This window comes from Neofelis nebulosa, chromosome 16 (assembly GCF_028018385.1).
Source record: "Neofelis nebulosa isolate mNeoNeb1 chromosome 16, mNeoNeb1.pri, whole genome shotgun sequence".
Lineage (NCBI taxonomy): Eukaryota > Metazoa > Chordata > Mammalia > Carnivora > Felidae > Neofelis > Neofelis nebulosa.
The window spans coordinates 34,180,860-34,206,369 of NC_080797.1; the positions used below are offsets into that span (position 1 = coordinate 34,180,860).

General features: G+C 52.9%; 3 protein-coding genes across 4 annotated transcripts; 1 reads left to right on the forward strand and 2 right to left on the reverse strand.

Annotated features, from left to right (window-relative positions):
* Nucleotides 1–3,011: 3,011 nt before the first annotated feature.
* RND2 (Rho family GTPase 2) lies at nucleotides 3,012–6,668 on the reverse strand. The gene is made up of 5 exons (XM_058702711.1): nucleotides 6,446–6,668; nucleotides 5,873–5,960; nucleotides 4,959–5,068; nucleotides 4,054–4,188; nucleotides 3,012–3,816 (listed from the first exon to the last, which is right to left on the reverse strand). The coding sequence occupies exons 1-5, from the start codon at nucleotides 6,545–6,547 to the stop codon at nucleotides 3,562–3,564; spliced, it is 690 nt and encodes a 229-aa protein (XP_058558694.1). The 5' UTR covers nucleotides 6,548–6,668; the 3' UTR covers nucleotides 3,012–3,561.
* A 1,359-nt stretch (nucleotides 6,669–8,027) lies between these two features.
* VAT1 (vesicle amine transport 1) lies at nucleotides 8,028–15,445 on the forward strand. Its single transcript, XM_058702679.1, has 6 exons — nucleotides 8,028–8,515; nucleotides 11,732–11,939; nucleotides 12,344–12,514; nucleotides 12,626–12,715; nucleotides 13,484–13,725; nucleotides 13,876–15,445. The coding sequence occupies exons 1-6, from the start codon at nucleotides 8,108–8,110 to the stop codon at nucleotides 13,957–13,959; spliced, it is 1,203 nt and encodes a 400-aa protein (XP_058558662.1). The 5' UTR covers nucleotides 8,028–8,107; the 3' UTR covers nucleotides 13,960–15,445.
* On the reverse strand, nucleotides 13,291–24,379 carry IFI35 (interferon induced protein 35). Of its 2 annotated transcripts, XR_009254683.1 has the most exons (8): nucleotides 24,153–24,379; nucleotides 17,284–17,385; nucleotides 16,790–16,937; nucleotides 16,603–16,709; nucleotides 16,318–16,504; nucleotides 16,117–16,223; nucleotides 13,817–15,531; nucleotides 13,291–13,617 (listed from the first exon to the last, which is right to left on the reverse strand). XR_009254683.1 is itself a non-coding variant. In XM_058702703.1 (7 exons), the coding sequence occupies exons 1-7, from the start codon at nucleotides 24,171–24,173 to the stop codon at nucleotides 15,712–15,714; spliced, it is 864 nt and encodes a 287-aa protein (XP_058558686.1). In that variant the 5' UTR covers nucleotides 24,174–24,377; the 3' UTR covers nucleotides 15,554–15,711. The 2 variants fall into 2 exon arrangements, 1 of the variants encoding a protein (XP_058558686.1); XM_058702703.1 differs by lacking the exons at nucleotides 13,291–13,617; nucleotides 13,817–15,531 and adding an exon at nucleotides 15,554–15,903 and having other exon boundaries at nucleotides 24,153–24,377.
* Nucleotides 24,380–25,510: the final 1,131 nt, after the last annotated feature.

Below are 25,510 nucleotides of genomic sequence, written 5' to 3' on the forward strand. Positions count from 1 at the left end.
TGTACCAGGATTGCCAGCCAGGGTCCTGATGTCCCCTGAGAACCTCAGGGACATGACCCTTTTCCCCCAACCTCCCTCAGCCTGCAATGTACACTCAGTCTGAGTGTATCTGGGGTGAGGTCACCATGGCAACGTGGGGTTCTCACCCAGAGACTTCAGTTTATGGGGGAGTTCAGAAAAATGGGGGCCAAAGGACTTCAGCCTTTGGAGTCATTAAAGCTCTGTCTTGCCCTCAGGGTAGATGTGGGAGCATCTACCGAGACCTCCCCCTTCCTGTCTTTTGGCCTTCCTCCAGCCTTTGAATCCAGAGCATAAGAAACCCCCTTCAAGAGGCCTTTCCTGATTCCCTTGGGCCCGGATCAGAAGCAGTCAGGCCTGGATGTCTAAGCTGTAAGGAATAAAGGTTCACTTATAAAGGGTCGAACAGCTTTTCTGCATCCGTTCTCCTCTCCGAATCTTCCTCAACACAATGAGACAGATGCGGTGATCGGCTCTTTTCCAGGTGTGCAAACTGAGGTCAGACAGGTGCAGAACCTCACCAAAGGCTCCCCAGGGAAGAAGTGGCAGAGCTGAGACCCAGGCCCTCTGCCTCCAAATCTCAAGCTCTTTCTGGGACTGTCCCTTCTGGGAAGGCTGGAGTCCCAGAGGGAGGACCCTCAGTCAGCTGAAGCATTTCAGGGGTTAGACCCAGTCCCTGCCCCTACCCCCCACCCCTTCCTTCTCCCTCCTGCCTCCTCCCTCCAGAGCAGGCTGATTGCGAGGTTAAGAAACACTGGCAGCATCTCAGCGTGATTAGTTGTTTATTTCATTAAATGATTAACGAGGCTACATTGTTTCCCAAGCGGGTGTCTAATTTGTGGGGGAAACAGCTGCAGAGGAGGAAGCTGGGTCTGACTCCTGCATCTGGGGTGGGGGTGGGGGTAAAGTTCCCTCCCTCCAGCTTTCAGGGGCCTTTGAGGATCCAGAAACAGCCCCATTCCCTTCTCCCACCCATTGGACTCCTCAGCCCAGTGGTACAGCCTCCTCCCAGGAAATAAAACGTTTGGCAACTCAGACCTGCAGAGGAGACCACAATCTGTTCCCGGCGGTATTGGAAGTGTATTAAACTTTGGGGGTTCCCCCCAATGATTTATTTTCCTAATTATGTTTGCTTTAGGCGGATATTGAAATGCATTTGCATTCCCTGAGCATGGCAGGAGAGGGCAGTTGGGAGAAGAGAGAGGCCCAAACACTCTGCGCATTGGTGGCTATAGGCTTGAGTCTGCTTTGTATCAAACCGAAGAGGGGAAAAGAAGCCATGGCCAAAATCCCAAGTTGATGGTGTGGCAGGTCCCTGTGGGGGAGGGGTCAGTCCTCTGGGACCAGACTGAGCGCCACCTAGCTGGGCCCCAGCCCTCTCCAGCAGCCCCAATCCACGCCTCAGGGTGCTGGAGGAGGGTCCTGGAGTCAGCCCCTAACCTCAGTTTGGGTGCCCAGTACCCATGAAGCTGTCCCAGAATCCTTGAGATTAGCTGAGATGGACTGGGACAGGGTCCTGTAGGACAGGGAGGGAAAGGGGTGTCTGATGAGCCAGCCCAGCAGTAGGTGGGATTTCCTTTCCTCTCAAGACTGGGCCCTGGCATAGGGAAGGAGAATCTGTTTTAAATGACACATCTCAGAGCCAAATCCCCCAGCCCCCATCACCTCATCCAGATACGCATCCATTCCAAAACCAAATCTGGTCACTTCATTCTCTGCTTGAAATCCCTGGTGCCTCCTCACATCCTCAGAATGAAGTTCTGGCTCCTTTGTGGGCCCTGAAGTGGCCTTGATCTACCTTCCCAGCCTTGTCTTCTGCCCTCCTCGCCATGGCAGCCCCAACCGTGCCACATTCCTTCTCATCTCCATGTGTCTGCACATGCTGTACCCTCTCTGCCCAGAGTGCCTTTCCTACCCCTTCCCTGCCTGGCAAACTGCTCTTCAACCCTCAGGACCTGGCTCAGAGGACTGGCTCCTGAAGCTGTACAGAGCTCCCGCAGACAAGGTACTGTCACACCTGGGATACCTCTCATTGGGCTGGCCTCCACAGCACAGAAACTGGTCCTTTCAGAATCCAAGCCAGTGTCTGGCACACAGTTGGTATTCAGTACATACTTACTGAATGAACGAGGGAAGGATGGGCTGTGAATTAGGGGGGATCCCAGCAGATGGGAGGATAAGGTTTGTGTGCCCTCCCAGAGTGTGTCTGGAAGGACTGGCTGGGGCTGGGGGGGAGGGGATGGCCAGGGATGGTTCCTGGGGGAGAATGTCACCGAAAAGAGGCCAGTGGGACCAGAGCCAGGGAGGGAATACAGGACAATGTGAAACCAGACTCCCAAGAAAACAGACCAGTACTGTCTTTCCTGACAACAAGAGCTCTGGCCAGCCCCTCCACTGGCTTTCCCCCTCTGGGGGGGGGGGGGGGCAGTGACCCTAACTCACGGCTGATGTTCCCTCCAAAATCATCAAGGAGCTCAGGATGGAAAGAAGGTGAGAGCCCCTGCCCTCACCTCCAAGGGACCCCAGAATCAAACCATTGTCTCCTTGAGTAATTTCATTGCACAGAAGGGTCAGCTTCTGCGCTGTGGAGGCTTTTGATACTCTCCCTACCCCCACAACTCCCAGGACACCAGCAGATTCCAAGATGGGGGATGGAGATGGTGTGCAAGGGGCCTGGACCACTTCAGCAGGACCCCTCCCACACAAGCAGGTGGCCCCAGCTGGGCTGAGGAATGAATTGCACATCAGTCCACTTAAAAACCCCTAATGGCCTTAGGATTGTCTGGCTCATTAACTGAGATGAATATTCCCAAGACCTCTCACTCCCCCACCTCTGGCTCCTAAAAGGACACTGCTAATCTGACCCAAGGCTTTTTCCTCTGCTCCAACTATGGGCATAGATAAGAAAGTTCTTCCTGAAGTCTAACTTTCCCTCCTGCTGCTAGAGATTGATAGATTGGGTTTTTAGAAAGCAACAAAACTAAAGCCACAGCTGTTTTCCATGGACATGGGCTTTATTTGGGGACAGTTGCAGGAAGAGATTGAGGGAGCTAGGACTGTGGGTAGAAGGGGGAAGGACTCAACTTGCTTTTTAATTTAGTGCATGTTGCCTGGAGGTTAGGATGAGTGAGAACAGCTGTGGAAGGGAAAGGAGAGGAAAAGGGAAGGTCACAGAATGGACACTTTCCTTAGGGAAGGAAGCCAGGGCCAGGATATGGGTACTGGGGGTGTGGAGGGAAAGCACCCTTCATATACTAAGACTCAAACCAAAGTCACTACTTGATGCCAGCTTCCTCCACCCCTGCCCCCCAGCTCCCAGCCCAGCTCCCTGTCCTGCTAGCTTCCTCAGCTTCCTGTGGAGAGGAGGGGGATGAGGATGTGGGGATGGTGGCCCCTTCTGCCTTCAGCTCTCCTGACCAGGAGAATCCCTCACTCGGCCTGTCCTGAAGTCCCTGCCAGAGTCAGGAGGTCAGGAACCAGGTGCAGAGGGGAACAATTGAGCCCTTCGCCACTGCTCCTTACACTCGGCCCCGCCCCAGCCCCTCACATGAGATTGCAGCTCTTCGCTCTATCCTTGTGTATCTCGCTCTCGGTCCCGGTCCCCCGGTCCGGCCGGCCTGCCAGCTGAGCGGATCTCTGCAGTCCACGGCGTGAGTCAGTACGACGAAGCTGCCTATGGCCACGGCCAAGGGAGGCCACTGTGGCCACGTGGAAGACGTCCCTGACGCTGCGCTCAGAGGACCGGGAGGAGCACTCCACATAGGACACAGCCCCTACCTGCTTGGCCAACACGGTGCCCTGGAAGGATGGAGTGCATGGAGGAAGTTATGGGGCTTAGCCTGCAGCTCAGCAAGGGACAAGGGAGGCTGAGGGCAGTGCGGGGTGGCGTGGCGGGAGCGGGGGGGGTGGGAGGTCAAGGGATCAGGTCATAGGTCAGAAGCCAGTACAAGAGCCAAGCAGGGTGTTTTCAAATCAGAGATAGGGGCAGAGGTGAGAGGTCTAGGCGGGGACTAGGTCAGAGGTCAAGTGTCCCACCTGTTCATGTGTAACAGGGATAAGCCTCTGCTTGGACAGCTCCCTCAGTGTGGCCAGGTCCGTGCGCATGTCCAGTTTACAGCCAACCAGCACAACCTTGGCATTGGGACAAAACTCCTGAGTCTCCCCTTGCCACTATTTGGGGGAAGAAAACAGTTATGGAAGGGTAGGTAGAGGCACACAGTGAACCCTACTCCATGCCAGGAGAATACCCTTCCTCACATCATGCAGAAACCATGCACCCCTCCATCTGGACACCCCCGCGTGAGCAAGGAGGTAGGGATGGTGGCCTTTGGCTGAAAGTAGGATGCGGTGTAGGAGAAGGGGAGGGAGGAACGGGCTGGGGAGGGGTCTAGGGTCAGGGGCCCTGCTTCTACCTCAGTGGCCATGAAGGGTCTAGCAGTCTGAAACCTTCCCATCCCCGCCCCCTGTCCCAAATTTGTTCCTGGGAACAGACCAATCTGCCCTTCCTCCACCTGGAAACTAGAGCTGCTTTAACTGACTTCTGTCCATTCAACGTGGGCTTTTCTCCTGGAAATAGAGGCCTCGAGAGGAGACTACAGGGCTCTTCTGAGCTCCCGGAGCAGCATTCCCATCCCCTCCATCTGGGGCTCCCACACCCAAGGAGATGGGAAGGATGGATAAGGAATCCCTTGAGTACTTCTCCTTGTTCTCCTCTATCTCCCCCTAGATGCTGGATCCAGCTCTGAGGACTGACTTCCAGGAAGAAAGGGTGGGGGGTGAGCGGTGGATGGGTAAGGAGGATGGGGAAAGAGGAGAGCTTCACACACTCTCTAGCTGATGACCATGCCCCAGCCATCACTCCCTCCTCCAGGCCATGTTGTGTCAGAACCTTGGTTTCTGGTCCCCCTCAGTGTAGCCATCCTGCTTCCCCAGGCTCCCACCTTCTTGAGGACACTGTCCAATGTTTCTGGTCGGCTAATGTCGAAGCAGATGAGCACAGCATCTGAATCAGGATAGGCCAGAGGCCGGACGTTATCATAGTAAGAAGAACCTGAGAGAAGACAGGGAGGGAGGGGACAGACAGGGTCCTGTGTGGGTGGGAGGCCTGGAAGGGAATGGGAGACCTTACCAATCCTGACCAGGGGACGCTAGGGGCAGAGGGTGGAAGAGAGCAGGTATTGGTACCCATCAAGGAGTCTGGGTTTCTTCAAGGAGGGGCGTTGGCAGAGGGAGGTTAGATGGCAGAGAACAGCTCTCCACTTCCCTAGGGGTTTCTTTAAAAGTAATCATTCTTAATCTTTTCTGAGTCTTTGAGAAGCTCATGAAATCTCTCCACATTCTCAAAATTTTGCATGTGCTTTCTGAGCTTTGACTGACGTCTTCTACAGCCCTCCCCGGGGGAGCTGAGTAAAAATAAAAACCTCCTCCTTTTTTGGAGGAGGGGGAGGGGCAGGGGCAGAGCTCTCGCGCAGGCTTGGGACAGCTCAGATTTCTATACTTCTGTCTATAGAAGCAGCTCCTCACTCCCCGAAGAAATCCTAAATGCCTTTCCTAAACCCAGCCCTTCCTCCTAAGGAACATGTTCCAAAATAAATCCATTCCTCACAACTTTCCCAGATAGGCAGAATCCAGCTGAGAAGATCAGATACGGGGCTTTCTCCCTCCCTCAGGACAAGGTTTCTATGTGTCTCTGCAAACTCTACCTCAGTTTCTCTTGCTTTAAGTAGGAAATTGATTTTCCTTCCTTCTAAAATTGGATGGATGGGCTGGGCATACCTGGAGCCTAAGGGTCTAGCCAAGGGATGGGTGAGGGTAGGGGCCTTGGAAGTCAGGGTGACCCCAGGGACTTGGCTACCTGAAGTGTCCCACATGTTGAGCTCAATGCGGCGCTTGTCGATCTCAAAGCTCGCGGTGTAGTTCTCAAACACGGTGGGGACATAACTCTGCAGACAGAGATGGGTCAAGATGAGATCCTCCAGTCTTCATCCCAGACAAATGCCCTCCTCACTCCCACACACCGTCCAGCCCGGCCCCTGGACACAAGTTGGTCTGGTGTTGGGCAAAGGGGAGATCCCGGGAGCGGCTGCCTCAGCGGAATGTGTGCTAGGCTCCCAGACCCTCTCCCGGTCCCTTCGGCCCCGAGTTCTTCCTCTCTCCAATGCCCAGGACCCCCGACATTCCCCTAGCGTCCCCTCCTGGATCCTCTGGTTCTCCGAAGCCCCATTCATCTCTCCCTGCTCCCCAGTTCCTCCCACCCCAATCCTCTGCAGTCCTTCCAGAGTCCCCAGCGCCTCCCTTGGTCCGCGGTCCTCCGAGTCCCTCTCTCTCGACCCTGGTTACCCTGGCACCCATTTCCGTCCGTCCCTAGGGCCCTAGTCACCCACCCCCGCGGCCTCAGCGCCCTCCTCCCTAGACGCGGGTCCCTCACCCCGGGGTAGGCGTCCTTGGCGAACACCTGCAGCAGCGCCGTCTTGCCGCACTCCGCGTCCCCCACCACCACGATCTTGCAGCGGCCGCTCTGCCCCTCCATAGTCCCGGCTACGCGCCGGCCCCCTGCGCAGCCCCCCTCCGGGGCCCCGCTGCCGCGTCCCCCGCCGCTGCAGCTGCAGCCGCTCGGGCCGCCGACACCGGCATCTCGCGGGCCCGCGCCGAGCCCCCGCCCGGGGCCGCGGCCCCCCCTCTGCCCCGCCCCCAGCCCGACGGCCGCGCCTCCGGCCCCGCCTCCCGCCAGCGCAGCCGGAGGGGGCGGGGCCCAGAGGAGCCGGGCGGGGCCCGGGGAATGCCAGGGCTGGGAGCCGGGTTCCAGCGCTCGGGTGTGATATGAGGGACCCCCTGTGGGTTTGGGGCAGGGCGAGTCGGGCTTATTTGACTGTTTTGACTGCTTTGGGGATGGGCGCGGGGCAGAGTTTGAGCGAAGTTCTGAGGGGTAGGGTGAAAGCTGCAAACGCGCGAGGCTCGGGCCTTCTGCGTGCCCACGCGTGCACGCCGGTGTGCTAGTGCGGACACGCGCGGGGGCAGCCATCCACTTCCTGAACAGGAGGGGGGCGCGAGATGGTAGGAGAAGGAGGGAGTCTTTTTGGTTTGGTCACGCCCCCCACCCCTCCACTCTCACGTCCCGGCAGGGAGTCTTGGGGATAGGAGGGTATGGACTCCAACACACCCACCCGGACAGTGGTGACATCATGGCTTCCAGTCCCCATGGCAACGACCGGCCTAGTCTGGGGCTGGGGTGGCTTAACGGAGGGCTTGGACTAGCAGGCAAGTGTGGACTGAGTTTCTCCAGCCTGGCTCAGGGTGGAAAGTTTTGGGGTAGCTGCGTCCTCTGGTGGATACTTCGGGGAGACAGAGATGGGGAGGAAGAGGAAAATAAAACTGCCCAGAATGACAGCCCTGCTGGAGCCAGAGACAAGCCCTAAAGTCATTTAAGGCTTGATCCAGAGTCTAATGATTACTACACAACTGTTTTTGCATTTGCATGGCATCTTTTACCTTTTAAAGGCGCTTTGTTTTACATCGGTTATACTCGATTTAATTTTATCTTTTAGAGCGAGCAATATCACCATTTTACAGAAGGGAAAGTTGAGGCACAGAGCTTTAACAGTCGGATGGAAAGTTTTAAAGACTCGGTCTCCCTGCTCCAAGTTGCCACTGCAAGACCACACGAATGGGTTACATATGGGTAGAGTCAGAGCCTGAGGAGCAACTTAGTTGGGTTCTAGTCCACAGGTGGCTGGCTCCCCAAATCTAATGTAAGCTGAGGTTTGGGGATCGTTCTTCAGATTGTCCTTTTACATATTGTTTAACTTGCGTAAGGTTTATGATGAATAAATAAGCAAATTAAGCAGCAGTCTGAATGACCTTAAGAATGCCCTCTCCAGTGTCTGTCTCCAGATGTTCCAGGTCTTCACTTTTCGCGCTCCTGCAACGCCCGCGCTGTGGCCCTTTAAGTCGGAGCGCGAGGCCCCGCCCCCGGCCCGGCGCCCCTCCCCTCCCGCTCGGAGTCCACCGCCGCAGCTTCTCCCGACGCGCGCCCCGCCCTCCCCAGCTGTGCACCCTCGGTCCAGCTGCGCGCACGTCGGGAGTCCCAGACATGTCCGCGGAGAGAGAGGTAGCCGAGGCGGCCACCGTGGTGGCGGCGGCCGAAGCAGGGGCCGGAGAAGACGCCTCTTCTCAGCCCCCAAAAGCTGAGGCAGCTGGCGACGCCCAGCCACCCGCGGCTTCCGAGGGGGCCGCCGCCGCGTCGCCGCCGCAGCTCCGCTGCCTGGTGCTCACGGGTTTCGGCGGCTACGACAAGGTGAAGCTGCAGAGCCGGCCGGCCGTGCCCCCGGCCCCCGGCCCCGGCCAGGTGACGCTGCGCGTCCGGGCTTGCGGGCTCAACTTTGCCGACCTTATGGCCCGGCAGGGGTTGTACGACAGGCTGCCGCCGCTGCCCCTCACTCCGGGCATGGAGGGCGCCGGCGTCGTGGTCGCAGTGGGAGAGGGAGTCAACGACCGCAAGGTGAGCGGGCCACGGCAGGGCAGGGAGAGGCTGCCCAGGCCTTGGGGCAGTGGAGCTCGAGTGGGCGGGGGCCGGGGGTGTGGCAGGGCGGGGGAAACTGGCACTGATTCAGATAGAAGGGCATGGAAGGCTTAGGAAGGGAGCCTGTGTTCCGAAGGCCCTGGAGAACTGGGTGGATATTGGGGGGTAGGGAGTGAAGATGGAGTTATCGCCCCCTCCTCAACCATTTCAATTGCGGCCGCCGCCCAGAAGCGGCGGCCGTGGCTGTGTATTGGGGTGGGGGGAACACAATAAGGCACCCACGCGCATGCGCACAATCACCTTGCCACCACCCCCTCTTCGCCCCCCTCCCCCCGCTTAAAACCACACCTGTACCCTGGCCCACCAAACACTGCCTGGGTAATTGTGGTCTGTGACCCTGAGTACCGATTAGCGCCTCTTTCCCCGAGGGAGTTTAAGGAGCTATGTTGTCAGGGTTGGGCGGGGACGCATGACCCTGCCAGAGCCCCAGTCACATGCAGCCCCGTGGTCTGTGGGGGTGTGAGGAGGCCCCTCCCAGAGCACGGCCAAAGAGATGAGGCACTCCCATCATGGAGGAGAGGGAGCTTGCCACTCGCCCTCCCGCCGGCCTCACGCTGCCCCTCTGCTCTTGGGGTTGGCGGGACGAGATTCGGTCTCTGGATCATTGTCTTAGGCTCTCTGTATCCCGTGACTTCAATATCTCCTCCTCCAGTGACTCAGCCAGAGGGTCACGACCCTAGGCTACCCTTGGGAACGTCGGAGGGAGGACAGAGAACACCCCTCCGCCTTCCTCGAGGAGGACCCTCACCTCGGACCCCAGCGGTGTCCATTTGGACTGGGCGGGGGGGGGGGGGTGTGTGGTACCGGGAGCAGGTTGGCCCAGCTCTGCCGGTCTGTTTCTCTTTTTGTTTATCATTAATCTTGGCCACAAACCCGGACACCAGAGAGAGAGTTCCAAATGAGCAACTTTTTGAGAGACTTGGGGTGAAGCTTTTGCACGTCGTTTGTTTGGGGGTTTCGTTTTAAATCAGCCCCCTGCAAGACAGGCCCCTCAGATGCAGCCATCCTCTTCGACCTGCTAGTCCCAGATCCCAGAGCTGGAATTCTTGGATTTATTGTGTATGCAAACATCTCCTCCTTAAAGGACTTCTCCCTCAATTCAGCTCTGGCCCCACCCTTTCCACTGACTTCTTAGTAATTCTTGAGAAGATACTAAGGAATTTTGTGTGTGTGTTGGGGGGGGTGGGCGTGGAGTTGTAGTTCATGTTTGAAGGCCACCCACCTAACCTCCCTCCCCACACTTTCCGCTTAGTAAATACAGGATATCCTGTCCAGGGCAAGAACCTGATGTAAGAGGCTGGATTCTGTGGGGAGAGCCCTCCCTCCCTCCTGATGTCTGGACTGGGGAGAGGTTCATGGCTCTGCCCTGTGATGGGCGAGGGGTGGGTATTAGCCTGGATAAGTGAGCCTTGTCCTGAGCCAGATCATGAAGGGTCCAGACTGGTCACGACCCAGGCTGACCACACTGCACTTTCCAGCACTCCTGGGCCATTTCTGAGTCTATTGGTCCTGAGGTCCTAGGGTGGGATGTTTCCATTCCCCAGACCTCATCTCAGGCCAGCGCTTGCAAGGCAAGATCCCAACCTGCATCCTCTTTGTCAATGGAGTGTGGGGACGTGAAAAGGGGTGTGTGTGGGAGTCCCATCCCCTCTTCCCATGCATCCCAATTCTCCTTAATATACAGAATTTCCATCATTCCTGGCAGGGACAAAGACAGACTCGGATTGTCCTGGAATAGCACTCACACTTCCCTCTCCATGGGCTTCAGAGAGTGAGGAGAGGCCTTCCTTTCTCCTGAGATTGCCACCTTTCCTCTGCTCTCCTCTTGACTCCAGATGCTAAGCTGGAGGGAAAGATTCTGCTTTCTTTGCCCCCTTTCCCTCCTGTAATGAGGCTCTTGTGCAGGTGGCTGAGAGAATGGGGGAAAAATGCTTCTTCCTGGTGGATAGGGTTGTGTAGCTGTCCTTGCCCATCACCTCTCCCCCTGACTCTGGGTGAAGGTGTTTTCTGGGCCCCCAGTACTGGCTCAGGAGGTGATTGCACCCAGCCCTAGCTGCTCAGAGATCTTTAGTGGCACTTTATCATTCTTATTATTTAATACTACGAACTGCTTCCAGACACAGACACTTGGGCTAAAAATTACCAAATGATTTTTTTGCCACTTACTCATCATAACTACCCTATTTGACAGACAGGAAAACTGGGGCTCAAAAAGGTTAAATAGTTCTTATTTGCCCAAGGTCACACTGTTTGGTAAACAGCAGAGCCCATCTTTCTTTAACCAAAACAGTTTGATCTCTTTAACAATACTTCATGCTGCCATAACTGTAAGCTTGTGGCATTCAGGGATCTTACACAATAGTGAAGTATAAGATCTGTAAAGTAGAGATAAGGACAGTCTCTACCTCAAAGAGCGGGTAAGGATTAATTGAGTGTTTATATATAATAGACTTATAGCACTTAGGGGCACCTGGGTGGCTCAGTCCATTAAGCGTCCAACTTTGGCTCAGGTCATGATCTCACGGTTCACGAGTTCAAGCCTCACATCAGGCTCTGTGCTGACAGCTCAGAGCCTGGAGCCTGCTTCATATTTTATGTCTCCCTCTCTCAGTGCCCCTCCCCCACTCACATTCTATTTCTCTCTCTAAAATAAACATTAAAAAAATTATAATAGACCTACAGCACTTATAATAGGACCTGGCCCTTAGTAAGCACTCAGTAAAGGTAAGTTAGTATTGTTTTTTTTTTTTTTAATTTTTTTTTAATGTTTATTTATTTTTGAGACAGAAAGAGACAGAGCATGAACGGGGGAGGGTCAGAGAGAGGGAGACACAGAATCCGAAACAGGCTCCAGGCTCTGAGCAGTCAGCACAGAACCTGACACGGGGCTTGAACTCATGGACCGCAAGATCATGACCTGAGCCGAAGTCGGACGCTTAACCGACTGAGCCACCCAGGCGCCCCAAGTTAGTATTGTTTTTGATGGTATTATTATTATTACTATTACCATGACTACTGTGACTGCTTCTATCTCTACTTCATTGCCAGGAAGAGGCCCTTGTACATAGCAGGTGATAAATCACCAATGGGTGAATGAGCAAGGGACTGAATGCTGCTCTTCTTCCATTCTTCAAGGTGGGGGACCGGGTGATGGTGTTGATCCGGTCAGGCATGTGGCAGGAGGAGGTGACTGTGCCCTCAGCCCAGACCTTCCAGATGCCTGAGGCCATGACCTTTGAGGAAGCCGCTGCCTTGCTGGTCAATTACATCACAGCCTACATGGTCCTCTTTGACTTCGGCAACCTACGGCCTGGCCACAGCGTCTTGGTACACATGGCTGCAGGTGACAGGCCCCCTCCCTTTATGCCCCCCTCCTTACCCCACCCTGATTTCCTTCGGGCCCCTTCCCTGCAGCCTGTCTGGACGGTTGTCATGGCAACACCAGGCTGCCTCGGCCTATGGCTCCCAGAGGCCTCTGCAGTATTGTTGCCGTGGTAACATTCAGGCACCAGGTCCAGCCTGGTGTGCTATCCATAGCAACGTGCCCTCACCCGGCACCCCCTCCTTTGCCAGCTACCCTTCCCCCCAATTCTCAATCATGGAAATTGGACATGGTTATGAGGAGAGAAAGCCTCAAAATGGGCCCAGGCAAAATGAAGGTGATGAACGGAGTCCTTGAGAGGCAAGAATGGAGAGCGGTGGCGGGGTGACTCCACATCCCCTCCTTATGAAAGTGTCTTGCTGCAGGGGGTGTGGGTATGGCCGCCGTGCAGCTGTGTCGCACAGTGGAGAATGTGACGGTGTTCGGAACGGCTTCGGCCAGCAAGCACGAGGTGCTAAAGGAGAACGGGGTCACACACCCCATCGACTATCATACGACTGACTATGTGGATGAGATCAAGAAGGTCTCCCCCAAAGGTGGGATCGGGGTATGGGTATGGGCAGGGGCAGGATGGCACAGGACAGGGATGGGACACTCCAGATCTGTGGATCCTAATGCTGCCTCTGGGCCCCCCTACTCTGTGACAGGAGTGGATATCGTCATGGACCCTCTGGGTGGGTCAGATACTGCCAAGGGCTACAACCTCCTCAAACCCATGGGCAAAGTGGTCATCTATGGTGAGTTAGTAGGCTGGGCATGGAGGGGGGAAGCAGGGTGGGTCTGAAGGGTAGGATGCAGGGGCCCAGGGACTCCAGTGCTCGAGGGAGCATCGGGTTAGGACTGGCCTGGGTGATGCATTCAGATTGCTACCTCTGGTGGGGGGCAGCTACTCTCATTCTCTTTCACTACTGTTCCTGTGAGTCACAGTGCATTCTGTGTTCTCTCTGTGCTCCTGTTTGGGGATTTTTCCAGATGCAAAATCAATCAGCCTGCCTTCCTTTGTCCTACCTTCCTGGGTTTCTTGGTCAGGCTGCATTTTCATTTGCAAAATGATTTCACACATGGGGCACCTGGGTGGCTTAGTTGGTTAAGCATCTGACTTCGGCTCAGGTCATGATCTCACAGCTCATGAGTTCGAGCCCCACATTAGGCTCTGTGCTGACAGCTCAGAGCCCGGAGCCTGCTTCGGATTCTGTGTCTCCCTCTCTCTCTGCCCCTCCCCCCCTCACACTCTTTTTGTCTTTCTCAAAAATAGATTAAAAAAAGAAAGAAAGAAAAACTATTTCACACACACACACAATCAACAAGTGAATAAAGATTCAGGCAATTTTTGAGTCAGCTGGAGTCCATTTGGGCCTGGCAGCCAGCAGGTGGGGGAATATCCTGTCACTCCCTGGCACTGCTGTGGATGATTGTAAGAGGCCCAGAGGGGGTGGATGAGCATGGATTTGGACAGGGATGTGCCCAGCACCTGGATTCACGGGCCGCGTCTCCTCATCCCTCAGGAATGGCCAACCTGCTGACGGGCCCCAAGCGGAACCTGATGGCCCTGGCGCGCACATGGTGGAACCAGTTCAGTGTGACTGCGCTGCAGCTGCTGCCAACCAACCGCGCTGTGTGTGGCTTCCACTTGGGCTACCTGGAGGGTGAGGTGGAGCTAGTCAGTGGTGTGGTGGCCCGCCTCCTGGCTCTGTACAACCAGGGCCGCATCAAACCCCACATTGACTCCGTGTGGCCCTTTGAGAAGGTGAGTGTGATGGCTGTGCAGGGAGGGCCGGAGGAGGGTCCCTGCAGGCTGGGCTCCCAGGGGTAGGATTCCTGGGAAGAGGAGGGCTGACCCCTTTAGGCTGGCTCTCTAGAGGGGCCGGATGGCACCGGGTCTTGTCTTCCTCTCCAGGTGGCGGATGCCATGAGGCAGATGCAGGAGAAGAAGAATGTGGGCAAAGTCCTCCTGGTGCCTGGACCAGAGAAGGAGAACTAGGGCCGGGGCTGGCAGACCCTCGGGACCTGGGAAGAGAGAAGCTAGGGAGCCACGTTGTGTTGGTCACCAGACTCTCTTACATTTCATCCTCCTCATAATGCTCTGCCCACTTGCCCCCAAAGGTCCCCGTGGTGATGACCTCTCCCCTGCCCTGTTCTTTCTCCTTAGGCAGGGCCCCCTCCCCCCTTCCTGCCCTCCGAAGAGGTTGGGAAGTGACCACTTGGATGTCTGGGCCCTGCCAAGGGGACAGGGAGGGTCAGAGGGAGGCCGGCTGCTTCCTGCCCCCACCCTTTCCCTGGGCCTGCTGTGCTGCTTTTGTGCCAAGGTTAGCCAGTCCTTTTCCGTCCAGTTCTGTGTGCTTCCACCTCTGCCTCATCTCCCCTCCTGCCCCTGCCCCACACTCCCCTCCCCAAAGAATCGAAATGTCAGCTCAGGATATGGGGCCAATTTGTGTGAATCCAGCATGTCCCTGTCTCGCCCTCCTGTCCCTTCAGCCCAGGCCAACTGGCGCCCACCTCTGAACTCTGTTGCCTCGTTGCATGGCCTTGTCCTCTGGTCCCCGTCTCCTTGAGCACAGCTGGGTTTCTTCCACCTGCAGGTTTTCTGCCACTCTTAACCAAGGTTGCCTCTTACAACAAGGGTGGGAATCTGACCTGCTTCCCTAGGTCACGACTCTGTGGGAGGGACACAGAGCCCCCCCCTCCGCCCCATCCTTCACTGAGTTCTAGTGGATTTGTTCTCAGTGCCTTAGCAACGGAAAACCTGTGCTTGCGTGTGTGGGTGGGTGGGGGGTCCCTGTCTCACACCTCCTCCTCCACCCCTGAACTCCCCAGTGCCTTCCTCGTTCTGGTGGAGGTGGGCTTTTGCTGTCCCACAACACTGCCAAAAATCTGTGTGTGTGCCAGGGGAGGCGGGGGGCAGCCCCTAGCCTCCTGGGGTCTGTGCCGTGTCCCGTCTCTGGGGCTGTCATTTCTCTCTGGGTGGTTGAGGAGAAAAAGGCAGGGTGGCGTTCTCAGCCTTGCAGATAAGTGTGGCATTTACCAGCCAGAGCTCTGAGAGGCAATGCCATCTGTTTCTTGTTCTGGGACCAAAGTAAAAATCGAAGCACATTTCTTGTGTAGTCAAGGGAGGCCCACTGCCTTCTCAGAGCAGGAGGGCAGCTTTTCAAACTCAGCCCCAAACTTTGTTTACATGGGTGGGGAGATGGAACAGGGGAATAAGGAGGGGGGTGGTTAGAACCTGGGCCACCGGAACCAAAGTGGGGACTTCCTGGCGCAGGGGTACAACTCCCTCTGCTCTCTGATACAGAATTAGGGAGGGTTACTGCCCAGCTATTGCCAATGGGAGGTGGGGGGAGGGGCTCAGCCTCTTCAGTGTCTAAATGAGGCCTAAATGTGTGAAGGGCGATTTCTGCTTTTGTGTACCCCACCCCGTTACTGTTACCGAAGCTGCCTTTGTGTTTGTGTCAATAAAAAGCCAAACCCTGGGTCCTGGATGTTGCCTCCGAGAGTGGAGGGGAAGGTGGGCTCCTGGAAGGTGAGGGTTCCTCCTTCTGTGCTCACATCAAGTTTCCTTTCAGGAAATGAAATGAGAAGAGGGTCACGCCACTTTTATTGTTCTTGGGCAGCATTTCATAAGCCATAATCCCTGCCGTTGTTGACCAGCACGATCTCTTGCACCTGTGCGCCCAAATCCAGCCTGGTTTGAGAGGCTTGGCAGGGGTGCGGGTGAGGGGATGAGAAGGGCAGGCTCTTAGCCTGACGTGGTGGTGAAGACCGCCAGGCCCCGCTGTCCTGGGGGCACAACTGTTAGGGCCTCCACCTCCCCACCTCCACGGGAGGGCTTCTGGAAGTGGATCTCCAGGATGTCCTGAAGCTCCGGGCCATCCAGGACGTCAGGAATGTTGAGCACCAGCACTGACTGGGGCACTGGCCGGAACACGATCTGGAAAAGGAGCCAGGAGATGGGCCTGGTTCATGAGAGTCAGGGACTGGGGGCAGGCAGTGCCCCTGGGGGTCTGGGAAGGGCCGGGAGGCCTGAGAGGCTGGCTGGCAATGGGGAGGGCAGTGGAGTCAGGGGACTCTGATCCTTTCTTGGGCAAGTGTCTGCCAGGCAGACAAGTTCCTGGCCCAGCCACCATTTCACCTTCCCACTTACCTCAGCCTTCTGGATCTCCCCACTTAGGAAGGGAGAGATTCTCAAAGGGAAGCTTTTCGTGCCCAGTGGCACTGTAAACTGGCCAGCCTGGCACAGGTGCTGGGCCACTGTGGGGACAGAGAGGGATGGACCTCTAGCATCAGGGCTTTTCTCCCCTGTGGCCGGATGCATCAGCCCCAGTCTTGTCGGCAAGACCCTTACCTGCATCCTTAGTGAAACTCAGCACGACACCACTTTGCAGCAGCTTCCGACTCTCCACATCGCCACCCCCATTCCTGGACTTGCCAAAGAAGATCTCCAGCTTGTCCAGCAGCTCCTCCTCACTCAGCCTGAGCCCTGCAGGAAACCCACTGACCAGCACACTCCTCCTGCTTATCTGTGTGGACACCTAGGGACAGACAGGAGGGAGAGGTACAGCCCCACTCATCCCCTGTGCCCAAGCGCATGGCACCCCCTGCATGTCCCAGGACGCTGCAGTCCTATCACCTGGATGGTGGTCACCACGGGCAGCTCCAAGGACTGGACTTGCACCCGCAGCCGGCACTCATCGATGTCGATCTTGTGCTCCTTTTGTTGCAGCACCCTCTTGGCCACTGGGTCGGGGGAGCAGGGTCAGTACTGGGAAGCCTCCCAGCCTCCCAGCCTCCCTCCCAGGGCCTCTGTGAGAGCTCACCCTTGGGATCGTCGAAGGTGACCAGAGCAGAGCCTCCAGGCAGAGGGTAGCAGATCCGTAGTTTGGAAACCAAAGGCTTGGACCCTTCTGTGCCCTGCTGAGTGTGTCCTCGGAACACCAGGGGGACCAAGGGCACCGGGAATGGGACCTGGAGGTGGGGGAGGGGAGGCTGATGCAGCCTTCAAGGGTGGGAGAGGCCCCACCACCCCTAGAAGGAAAGCGTTCCATGGAATTGAGGCTGGGGATGAGCACACTTCTTGAAAGGAGAGCTGGATAAACGGGTGGATGAAGGTAGGTCAAGCCTGTAGGAGCACTTTCCACGCAAGATGTCACTTTGTCCTCACAAGCCTGCAAGTTTGGTAGCTCAGCGTCACAGATGAGAAGACAGATCCAGAGAATTCAAGTGCCATACTGGAGGTCATGCAGTGAGGAAGTGGCAGAGCCAGGAGAGAAACTGGTTCTTTCTACCACACCACACCCCTCTCCCAGCTTACCTGGTCGTGGTGAGGGAAGTCCCCGAATTCCCTCCTCCGCTGCTGCAGCCGCTGCAGCCTCCTCTTTAGTCTGGCCTGCTCCTCCCGAAGGGCATGGAGAGCCTATTGGGGTGGGGGAGACGACCAGACTTCCACCTGCCTTCCCAGAGAATGAGCCCAGGGGAAAGGGACCCGATCCTGGACTCTCCCACAGCAGAGCTCAGCTCCGGAACAGCCCAACCCCTTTCCCCTGTCCCGGGGTTGGCCCTGGCCCACTCTCCTCGGGATTTGGTTGGCCTCATCTCAGCTGGGCGAGGGGAACAAGCGGAGGAGCCCTTGCAGCAGCCACAGCTGCGTTGTTACAGGACAGCTTGCATTTAACAGACACCGAGCTCCTGCTGTGCGGTGCTGGGCACTGACACAGGGCAAGGGGGGAGAAGAGGCTAGCCCTCGGGTCTGTACAAAACACCACCCAAGACAGTGTACCCTCACATGACAGACTGTGGAGGACATCAGGAGTATGGAGGAGGGACAGTCCCATAGGGCTTAACGTAACTTAGGGAGGCCTCTGGGAGGAGTGGGGGCTTAGAGTGGCAAAATGTCATAGTAGTCACTAACTTTTTTTTTTAATGTTCATTTGTTTATGAGAGAGAGCTTGCATGCACATGCATGCACACATGAACGGGGGAGGGGGAGAGAGAGAGAGAGAGAGAGAGACAGAGAGAGAGAATCCAAAGCAGGCTCCACACTGTCAGTGCAAAGTCTGACATGAGGCTCGAGTCCACAAACTGTGAGATCATTACTGGAGCTGGAGTTGGATGCTCAACTGACTGAGCCACCCTAGGTGCCCCAGCTAATGTTTATTGAGCACTTACTATATGTCAGGCACTACGCTAAGCTTTGATTAAAAAAATTTTTTTTGAGAGCACGCAGGAGTGGGAAGAGAGAGAGAAATCTCAAGCAGGCTCCATGCTCAGCATAGAGCCCAATGCGGGGCTCGATCCTATGACCCTGGGATCATGACCTGAGCCGAAATCAAGAGTCAGATGCTCAACCAATTGAGCCATGCAGGCACCCTGTGCTAAGCATTTTACGGCTTTTATATGGCTCAATTCTTGAAACAACCCTGTGAAATAAATTCCCTCTTATCCTTATTTTATAGATGAGGAAACTGAAGCTCAGAGAGGTTAAGTGACTTGCTTGAAGTCATTCAGCCCTATGCAGTCTGACTCCAGACTGCTAATCTGTGCTTTACAGTGAAGAAATCAAGCCCAGGGTGGGGGAACAATTTACCCCACATCTCCTAGCTTGTCCCTTGACTGCCATTCTTTCCACTGCAGCAAGCAGCCTTTCAGGCTGGGTGTGATTTGGAGCAAGTCCAGAGACAGAGAGTGACAACATGGGCAGGGGAATGACACCAGGGATACGAATAAATGCACCTTTGTTTGTGGGATGAAGTAGATGTTAGCTGGCAGAGTTCACTCTGTGGTTGGGAAGCCTGATAAATAAGGTCAGCTCAGAGAAGTGTGAGCTCACTGGGGAAGGCGGGACTCTGTCCTAGTCATCTCTGTATCCCCAGTGTTCAGCAGAGTTCCTGGCACAAAACAGGCATTCAGTAAATGTGTGTTGAATGAATGAATGAATGAAGTGAATTAATGACAGAATGGGAGTATATTACAGAGGGCATTGAATTATTCAGTGTGAGTTCACTCTATTTTAAACAGACAAAAACAAGGGCTTGACCAAATAACGCTGGTTTATGAGTAGTGAGAAAGGTACCTAGTTCTTTATATGCCTACAAACAAGGTGTCTTTAAGGGCCAGTTAGATGACATCGGTGAGTCCAGGGAGCCAGTGTAGACCATAGGGAGTGCTAGGGACTCACAAACTGGAGAGAGCATGTCCCCGCTAAAGTGGCAACTTCTTCTCAGCTCCAACCAAGATTTTCTTCTCTTTTCTAAGTTATTTATTTATTTTGAGAGCAAGAGCATGTGCAGGAAGGGGGAAGGGCAGAGAGAAAGAGAGAGAGAAAATCCGAAGCAGGCTCTGCAAAAGCAGTGTGGAGCCCAATGTGGGGCTCAAACCCACAAACCATGAGATCATGACCTGAGCTGAAACCAAGAGTCAGACACTTAACCAACTGAACCACCCAGGCACCTCATCCAACCAAGATTTTCTCACATGGGAATGTGGTTCCTGTATCCCATTTCTTCTTTTTCTTTTCTTTTCTTTTTTTTTTTTTTTTTAAAGTAAGCTCTATGTCCAACATGGGGCTTGAACTCATAACCCCAAGATCAAGAGTCATGTGCTGTACCAACTGAGCTGCCAGGTGCCCCATATATTCCCGTTAAAAAAAAAAATATATATATATATATTTATTTATTTGGGGGGAGAGTACAAGCAGAGGAGCGGCAGAGAGAGGGGGACAGAGAATCTGAAGCAGGCTCTGTGCAGTGAGCCCAATGTGGGACTGGAACTTACGAACACCAGATCATGACCTGAGCCGAAGTCGGACACTCAACTGACTGAACCACCAAGGTGCCCCTCCCCATATCTTCCCATTTTTAAGGGAAATAAAAATCTGAATTTTTATTTGAAAGGGATAATTCAATTTAAAAATATATGAAAAAGTAAATTAAAAAAAATGAAATTCATTTTAAGATGTTTTGAACTAGATTCAGTCCTAAGTTTATCCTCTTTTTACTTCTGCTTTAAATCTTGATCTAAATATACATAATTGTTTGAAAATCTAGTAATTAGCAATGCTATTTAATAAAATAACTTTTAGTGGCACCTGGGTGGCTCAGTTGTTTAAGTGTCCAACTCTGGGTTTTGGCTCAAGTTATGACCTCACGGTTTTGTGGATTGAAGCTCCACATTGGTCTCCGCACTGACAATACAGAGCCTGCTTGGGATTCTCTCTCTTCCTCTCTCTCTCTCTCTCTCTCTCTGCCCCTCCCCCACTTCTGCTATCTCTCACTCTCTAAATAAAATAAACAAACAAAATTTAAAAATAAAGATAAAATAAAATAAAATAGCTTTAAAAAAGGGCACCAGGGTGGATCAGTCATTTAAGCATCGGACTCTTGATCTTGGCTCAGGTCATGATCTTGCGGTTTATAAGTTTGAGCCTCACATCAGGCTTTGCTCTGATGTGACACAGAATCCGAATCTGAGCTGTGAGCACAGAGTGTGATGTGGGGCTCGAACCCATGAGCCATGAAGTCAGATGCTTAACTTACTGAGCCACCCAGGTGCCCCACTATAGTTTTTTTTAATGTTTATTTTGAGCAAGCGAGCGAGAGAGAGTGTGGGTGCATGAGCAGGGGAGGGGCAGAGAGAGAGAGGGAGAGAATCCCAAGCAGGCTCCATGCTGTCAGTGCAGAGGCCCACTTGGGGCTTGATCCCATGAACTGTGAGACCATGACTTGAGCTGAAATCAAGAGTCAGACACTTAACTGACTGAGCCATCCACCCACCCCTAAATATAGAGTTTTTAAAAGAACCATTGGAGCAGGGGAGTTCAGATCTAATATAAGTAGGGGATGGAGAACTAGTGAAGATTTCTGAGGGGGGTGAGGTGGTGGACATGGTGTTTAAGAGAGCGACTTGGCAGCCATGGCACGATGAGCTGGAGCAGCGGGAACTGGGGAGGGACACTCTGAGGTTCTAATTCCTCCTGACATGACAGAAGCTGAGCTGGACCTCTGGCAATGGGCATGCACAGGTGAGCACATTTCAGGAAGCAGGCCTCCAGACTCTGTGGATGTTTATATTAAGGAGACAGGGAGGACAAACTGGAGAGACAATGCCAAGGTTGTAGACTTGGGGGTCAAGAATTTGGTAGAATCCACTGACCCAGCAGGCAAGGGAAGAGGGCAAGTGGTTATTGGGGGCCTGCCAGGTGCTGGGCACAGTTGGACTCCGTCTCATTTTAAGTATCACAGAACTGCCTCCTGTCTCCAAGTTCCACCTGGAACTTCTCTCTTATAGGACCCTCTTAAGGACAACACAAGCTGACTGTAGTCACTTACATGAATTCAACTATACATGCTATTATTTGCGTGACATGATAACATGGTCTCCTAAATGTAAGCCAATGTACATCTGGTGCTTAACTGAAAAAAACTGCAATCCATTCTACATTGAGCTCACTGAGTGACTGTAAATTCTAGATACTGTAGGGGTGAGTTAATGATTTAAGGTTAATTTTGACTACCTACATTCTTCTGCCTTACTTGCAAAATTTACAACCTAACCACCCCATAAGATAAAATCTCCTGCTGTCTATGTTCATCATAGGGTATTGGGAGGCTGTTTGGCATAACAGTTAAGAACACAAACTCTGGAGACAAACCTCCAACGCTTACATCCAGCTCCTTTTAGTACTGCAAGACAATGAACAAGTTATTTAACTCTCTGTGCCTTGGTTTCCTTATCTGCAAAATGGACATAATAGCAATTTCCACCTATAATTTTGTTGGGAACAATGGTGCCTGGCACATGATGAGTGCTATGTTGAATGTTTCCTATTTTGTGAATCCTCATTTTATATGAGGAACCTGAGGTTTGTCAGGGTTAATTAATGAGCCAAAGTAAGTCAAACTCAAGGCCATTGAAGACACATATGGTCAGGGACAGGACTTGGTGGAAATAACTCTGGGTTGGAGCAGCATGTGTATTGGAAGAAGTCAAAAGGAAGGAAGGGCTCTGTGAGGGACAGAGCTTTAAAACTGTAATCTTTGGGGCACCTGAGTGGCTCAGTCGGTTGAGCGTCCAACTTTGACTTAGGTCTTGATCTCACTGTGAGTTCAAGCCCCAGCACTGGGCTCTCTGCTATCAGCACAGAGCCTGCTTTGGATCCTCTGTCCCCCTTTCTCTCTGCCCCTCCCCATTCACACTCTCTATCTCTCAAAAATAAATACACATTAAAAAAAAAAAAAAGGGTAAAAAAAAAAAAGAAAAAAACAAAAACAGCCCAAAAGAGAGGTGTCCAGCTGGCTTAGTCAGTAGAGCATGCAACTCTTGATCTCAGGGTCTGAGTTTGAGACCCAGGTTGGGTAGAGCTTACATTAAAAAAAAAAAAAAAAAAAAAAAAAAAAAAAAGCCCACACGAAAAAAGTCAAAAATAAATCTACATGTCCAACTATAGAGGAATAGCCTAATAAATATATTACGTAGCAATTAGAAGACATTAAAGAACATTTAACAATATGAAGAAATACACTAAGCTAAAAAAGCAAAATACAAAATAAAACTGTACAGAGTGTGATCTCTATTCTGTTGATTTAAAAAGTTTCATTTCAGAGGCACCTGGGTGGCTCAGTCAGTTAAGCACCTGACTCTCGATTTTGCCTCAGGTCATGATCTCATGGTTTTTTAGTTCAAACCCCACGTCAGGCTTTGTGCTGACAGTACAAAGCCTGTTTGGGATTCTCTCTCCCTCTCTCTCTTCCTTCCCTGTTCTCTCTTTCTCAAAATAAATAAATAAACATAAAAAAAAAAAAAAAAAGTTTCCTGAAGGGCTCCTGGGTGGCTCAGTTGGCTAAGTGTCCGACTTCAGCTCAGGTCATGATCTTGCAGGTCTGTGAGTTTGAGCCCCACATTGGGCTCTGTGCTGACAGCTCAGAGCCTGGAGCCTGCTTCAGATCCTCTGTCCCCCTGTCTCTCTGACCCTCACACCCTTCTCTCAAAAATAAATAGACATTAAAAAAAAGTCATAGGGATGCCTGGGTGGTTCAGTTGGTTAAGTGTCCGACTCTTCTTTTTGGCTTCGGTCATGGTTGTGAGATCGAGTCCCAGGTTGGGCTCTGCTCTGAAAGTGTGGAGCCTGCTTGGGATTCTCTCTCTCCCTCTCTGTCTGCCCTCCTCCCCCACTCGTACTCTCTCTCTCAAAATAAATAAAAATAAACAAAAAAAAAGTCATAATAAAAAAGTCTCCTGCACCCATTTTAGAGGTAGGAGTGAAATGGAGGTGAATCAAGATAATCTTGGGGAATAGGGGTTCTGAAAGTTTGGCAATAATATTAAGAATAACAAACACGTATTGTATGTTTAGGAGGTGCCAACCAGTGTGCTAAGTTTTTACTATATTGATTTATAGATTATCTGCTTAAATTAAAAAACATTTTTTTTTACATTTATTTTTGTGCCATGAGGGAGACAGAGCACAAGTGGGAGAGGGGCAGAGAGAGGAGACACAGAATCCGAAGCAGGCTCCAGGCTCTGAGCCATCATCACAGAACCCAACGCGGGGCTAGAACTCACGGAGCGCAAGATCATGACCTGAGCCAAAGTTGGGAGCTTAACCGACTGAGCCACCCAGGCGCCCCAAAGATGTTTTTTAAAGTAATCTCTAAACCCAACGTGGGGCTCGAATTTACAACCCTGAGATTAAGAGTTTCATGCTCCACCGGCTCAGCCGGCCCTGAGCCTGTGATCTTTCTTACTACATTTGAGGGGCAAGTGAAAAATTCCCAAGCAAGACATCTGTGTATTTATAACAGATGGGGTAGTATCAGGGAGGGGGGAAAAGGAAGAAACTGGAAAGGGGAGGAGATGCATTCATTTAACAGCTGTTTATTGAGGGCTGCGTGCATGCCAGGCACAGTGCTGGCATGGTGAACAGGCTGGACGGGGGACCAGTCTTAGTCTAGCAGGAGTAGGATCATTCACAGGTCAGGAAAGGGAGGAGCACAGCACACAGCGGGAAGGTGAGGCAGTGGGTTAGGGGAGAGGTAACCCCGCCACATTTCTCCCCAGTCCTTCAGCAAGTCTAAGAGATGAGCAGAGAGGGGCTTGGCCACCAGACCCGGAGATACCTGCAGATTTCCAGCCGAGCGAAATGCTCTTCTGCTTCTCGCCCCTCCCCCCAACACTCTCCTCACTTACGGCATCATGGGTCACTGACATGGGCCTGGGGTCCGGCTGGCAAGAGTTGTGGGTTCGGAGCCAGGCACAAAGTGGCAGTGTCCACAGCGACAGAACTCTTGCTTGTACCTTCTGATGGGCTTTAGTCTCCTCTAAGCCGGACCTGAAATACACTTCTGATGTAGAACCGGCAGGCTCTTTGCTTCCACTTTCATTTCACCAAAATCCCTGCCCTTCGGTGTTCACACGCCCCCAGCTGGTTTCCCCACCCCGGGGAGGAGCCTTTCTGGTCTCAGAAGTTGACTTCACCCAGATAGGAGGTCTCCGGGGAATCTACCCATAAACATAGGCAAACAGAATGTGGGCCCCAACCTACCCCTCATTCTAACACAAGCCTTTTGGTAGAATAGTGTCTTTGTTATTTCCCTGGAACCTAGAAAGATGCCAGGCACACACAAATTAAGATTAATTGAATGATAAAGGCAACCAGGATGGTTAAAGCCTTTCCACCAAATTCACAAGAGCTGTACTAATAGCCAGCATTTGTTGGGAGCTGTTCTGTGCCCAACACTGGATCTGCTTTACATGAATTAATCTTTAAAACAACCCCACAAAGTTGGTTCCATTTTTGCCATTTTACAGATGAGCTTGTAAACTTCAGAGGCAAAGAAGTGCAGAAACTTGCTTAGAGGTCCTATTGCTAGGAAGCATGTATCTAAACCTGGTTAGAACAATACTTGAACTTGAGCCTTGAGGTTGAGTGGAAGGAACTTGGAAGTTTTAGGCAGAAGGCTTAAATTCAGTTCCATTTGTGACTGAGCAGGCAAGCTACTTAGAGGGGTCTGTCTCAAGAGATGTTCGATACTTAAAGGTGAAGAATCAAATGAAACTACACAGGACACAGTGCACAATGTTTCCTATTATCTAGTCCATGATATTTCCAGAGTAATTTATACTCAGCCCTTCTCAATCTCTTTCCCTACATCCCAGGGGTATGTGTGCCAAGTGTAAGGCTTGGCAAATGTGCCTGTTTGAATCCTTCCATCTAGTGACAGAACCAATTCAAATGGAGAGCCTATTTTGCCAGTAAAACAGAGTCAACACTTAGGGTCCAATGAAAGGTAAAATGCCAAATAAAAGGACCAAATTATCTTTCCTGCAACTGTGGGGACATACCCATGCCCAAGACCCTTGAACCACACCTTTTCTTGTTCTGCTAGCCGGGCCATTTGAGGACCTCTTCTAATCTCACTAACAATGGGTGCTCTAGGGGTCAGGCCTTCATTAGTCCCCACTGCTATCTAGAGCAGTTCTCCAGTGTGGGCCTCATCACAGCAGCACAGGGATCACTGGACAACCTGCTTGAAATTCTGACCTAC